We start from the raw sequence: 4,611 nt of genomic DNA on the forward strand, positions 1-4,611 counted from the left end.
AAGAATTGATGCTTTTGAACTGTGGTGTTGGAGAAGACTCTTGAGAGTCCCTTGGACTGCAAGGAGATCCAGCCAGTCCATTCTAAAGATCAGGCCTGGGATTTCTTTGGAAGGAATGATGCTAAAGCTGAAACTCCAGTACTTTGGCCACCTCATGTGAAGAGTTGACTCATTGGAAAAGACTCTGATGCTGGGAGGGATTGGGGGCAAGAGGAGAAGGGGACGACAGAGGATGAGATGGCTGGATGGCATCACTGACTCGATGGACGTGAGTCTGAGTGAACTCTGGGAGTTGGTGATGGACAGGAGGCCTGGTGTGCTGCGATTCATGGGGTTGCAAAGAGTCAGACACGACTAAGCGACTCATCTGATCTGATCAGCTAAGTGAGTAGAATATTAAAAAACACGAACAACCCTTAAATCTACTGGTATATGTCCTCACAGATATAGAATAAGTATGGTGAATAAAATTCCAATGTATGTTGTTCTTTGAGTAGAGATGGTCAGTGGACTGTCCGCGACATACACAAATTTCCCAGTTTAAGTAGTTGAGAAGCACATGAAAGAAATAGTAGTGTTGTATGCTGGAGAGGAACAGCACAACTTTTTGCAACTTTCAGAATATAACCTACATAAGAGCAAAGCAAAATGTCAAAAGGAGCCAACAAAAGCCCATAAGGAGAAGCACAGTGTGGGTTGGGACACGTCCTCTGAGGCCAAGTAACCCTAAAACACACCAAGGTTCCTTTGTGACCCTGCAGTTCCTTCCTTTTAATCAAGAGTGGAGTCTGATTTTTACCATCTCAGCAAATTCATGGTAGGGACACCTCACATGGTCTGGATGCCAATGGATGAGATGAAACCCATTGGTCCAAGATGTAAAGGAAACTGAGTGACACGCAGCTTTCCCTTCCATCAGGATTGTGATGGTGTCGCTTGGTCTGGTCTGAAATCTGAGTCTCAGAATTTGTTTACTTTAAATCCACAACATGTATAGGTCTTCTTATGACAGCAGCGCAAACTCTAAAATATCTTAAGTTGTACATATTAATCCAAATCTCTTAATGTTTCTTGCCAAGCTGCAGTCTACTGTCACCAACTTAGAATAATTCTACCTCTCAGGACTCAGACCTCAGGTTTAAAGTGTCTCCCAGGAGTGAAAACCTGAATCAAGCTGTGACTGCCTGCAATCCCCCTTTCACTAGGCACCAGGGCTCAGTGGACAGAACCCTTCCTCACCTCTCATTTCTGACACTGAGGGTAACAATGAAACAGATAATTTTTCTAGTTATCAAAAAACTACTCAAAAAAAGTTTGTGTTCATTCAAAGCTACAGACGAAATCATGACTTGGATATTTGAAACATTCTGAAAAACTGTTTGGGTCATAAATTACATTTCATTTTCACTATACATAAAATACTTTTTTTTTTTGCTCCCCAAAGGCAAAATCAACAGAAAAATGTGTTTGGGGGACTACTTTACTTCTATGCTGACTGAATACCTTATAATGCAATATAACACTTCATTAGTCCTTTTGTAATGAATAAAGTTTTTAAAGTAGAATAAGGTAGACATCACAGGAAAATGAACAAAATCTGTATTTCAAGCTGTTACTTTTATTTTTGCTTTGCAATTACAATATAGACATTTCATCAAATGTCCTCAGGCTCCTCATTTTGACAAATGGTATTTTACTCTCTATTCTCTAGGATATTTTTATCTTTTCTAAAATATATCATTCATAAAGGAGAATTCTAATAGAAAAAAAACGTGTCACACAAAACAAATAACAAAGCCACCAATTCCAAACTAGTTTAAACAGTAAGGCTTCCTGACAACCTGTCAACATCATTATCGTTGATGGTTTTGTTACAAACCTAAGGCAGTGTTTTGTGGTAAATCTAAAGATGACATGCGCAGTTCAACTACCTCTTTCTTCACCTTTCCTCTGGTCTACCTCCTCCTTCCCCCAGAAAAACCAAGGTAATTAAGCAAGGTTGTAATTCTAATTATCAAATAGCTGTTAAATGAAATGACAGTTTTTTCAGTGAAGATTTGATGTAATAAGCATATAAAGAAGTTCCACATTAAACAAGCTTTCTACTAAAAGTGGATCATGTAACAACAACAACAACAAAAATGCAGAAATTAAACGAATGGCTTACAATGAATCAAAACTAATACAATTATGTAAAGTTTAAAAATAAAATAAAATTAAAAAAAAAAAAAAGAAAATGTGCTATGATCCCAATACAGTACTATGATCTCAAGCCCATTTTATGTAATCAAAGAAAAAAATAAACCATCAATGAAAAAAACAAACAAACAAAATGCGCATTTTACCTTCTCAGTCCATCAGGGCAGGGCACTCACAGTATCTACCATTCACTGGAAAATGTCCAGACTGAGGGCCCTGGACAGGACTGTAAACTCCACAGCAAGTCCTCACTGCCAAATACCGCTACGTCACACCAGTGAAAAAACCCTGAAAACTCCTCTTTGTAGAGTTTCCAAGAAAAGTTTAGCTTTTCTGGAATTTCAAACAAATGTTATTAATTTAAAAAAATAACTTTCACTGTCAGAAGAGAGTGATAAATGAAACTAAGGAAAAAAATACACCAAGCTTGGAAATGTCCTCATGAAAATAATAATTTCCAGGTTAACACCACACACTTCTGTTTTGGTGGTATTCTTGACTTGTCTGAATCCTTAACTTCAAAACTTTATTTTGTATTACCTACATTTGGCTAAAGAGAAAATTCATTGTTTAAGAGTTCTCTTTAATCCTTTTGTCTTTATTTGGTCTGTAACAGCTTTAAAATGAGCCCATCAGAGTAGCCTTAATACTTTGTAATGGATAACCTGTTGTGACATCATCTGAAATGACTTGACGTATACTAACTAATTTATCTACATTTTTGCATCACAGAGGTCAATTTCTTCCTTTCCTATTGATCACTAATTCATTTTATTCAACCAGAATTCAGACTTTACACTAAAGTATGCATTCATTTATTCTACGTTAGCTCTTAGGCTTATTACAGACTTCATGGAAAGATCAACTTACCTGGTACACATCATCTCGGGGACCTGCAGCTCCCAACAGGCATTTCATAGCCTTCGGGGTTGTATAGTATTTAATCTCTGCTGTGGCTTTAATGATTCCATCACAGTAGACATCAACATTGACAGAGCCAGCGGGAAAATCTGATAAAACACAAATAAGAGGAGCTGAGTATATAAATGCATGTACCATATTATTACATCTCTTAGACAATATGAAGTGAGGTTTTAAGAATTCATAACAATTTTACTAACTTTTAACATGTAATTGTTTTCTTTTTTATCTTCAGCAGTTAGAAATCACAAAACAAAATGTATACTTTTGCATGTAATTGTTTAAAAAAACTTAACAGATAAAGACATACATTAAAATTATAATAAAAGCAAAGCAATAAATCTTTTCTCCTTACCCTCTAACCTCCATTTTTTTTGGTAATCTATAATCATTACTATGTAATATTTCAGAATTTAGAACAGTAGCGTTATTCATTAAAAGTTAGGGATTTGTTACTAATCTGAGAAAGAAAGTTCCCAATAATTTTTGGAAAGTTTTAAAAAATTGTCTGGTAAAAGAAAGAGAAGAGTTGATTGAAATTATAAAAACTTTTATTCAACTGATTACAATGAAAAACCCTTAGGAAAGGAAGGTTTAGTACCTGTTACTTGAGTGCCATTTATACCAACCAATGGTATACCAACCATTATACCAACCATTCAGCCTTTTTGTGAACAAGCTGTTCAAAGTGACTGACAGATACACTGCATTGTAAATTCTGCTGTAACACATCAACAAATATACAGTTACCTAAGACTGCTGTGCCCTCCATGAAAAGATAACACCAAATAATCACTTCAATGGAAAGTTGTGTTTTATTGTAACAAAAGTAAACAAAATTCAGCTCTTTAAACTCATTCACAGAGCACGCTTCAAAAACTCTCACTCTTTGTCACAGAGATATTTCCTAGATTCTCCTGAAAAACTGTCACCCAAATTTCTGTGGTTTGGAATAAGCCATTAAGTACAAGCCATCTGATGAAACCACTAATGAAACGTTATATTTTAAAGTTCTAAAGGTTTAAGCATTCAGTTCAGTTCAGTTCAGTTGCTCAGTCGTGTCTGACTCTTTGCGACCCCATGAATCGATGCACGCCAGGCCTCCCTGTCCATCACCAACACCCGGAGTTCACTCAAACTCATGTCCATCAAGTCGGTGATGCCATCCATCCACCTCATCCTCTTCTCCTCCTGCCCCCCAATCCCTCTGAGCATCAGGGTCTTTTCCAATTAATCAACTCTTTGCATGAGGTGGTCAAAGTACTGGAGTTTCAGCTTCAGCATCAGTCCTTCCAATGAACACCCAGGACTGATCTCCTTTAGAATGGACTGGTTGGATCTCCTTGCAGTCCAAGGGACTCTCAAGAGTCTTCTCCAACACCACCGTTCAAAAGCATCAATTCTTTGGCACTCAGCTTTCTTCACAGTCCAACTCTCACATCCATACATGACCTCTGGAAAAACCATAGCCTTGACTAGACAGACCTTTGT

General features: G+C 37.1%; 1 protein-coding gene across 2 annotated transcripts in view; it reads right to left on the bottom strand.

Moving 5' to 3' along the window:
* BANK1 (B-cell scaffold protein with ankyrin repeats 1) overlaps positions 1-4,611 on the bottom strand; it is a 319,221-nt gene that overhangs the window by 208,206 nt on the left and 106,404 nt on the right. For both annotated transcript variants that reach the window (XM_010848288.1, XM_010848289.1), the window contains one exon: positions 3,070-3,209. In XM_010848288.1, coding sequence (XP_010846590.1) covers positions 3,070-3,209 — 140 coding nt within the window. The remainder of the gene's footprint in view (positions 1-3,069; positions 3,210-4,611) is intronic.

Source organism: Bison bison, unplaced genomic scaffold (assembly GCF_000754665.1).
Source record: "Bison bison bison isolate TAMUID 2011002044 unplaced genomic scaffold, Bison_UMD1.0 scf7180017864263, whole genome shotgun sequence".
In the NCBI taxonomy this organism is placed as follows: domain Eukaryota; kingdom Metazoa; phylum Chordata; class Mammalia; order Artiodactyla; family Bovidae; genus Bison; species Bison bison.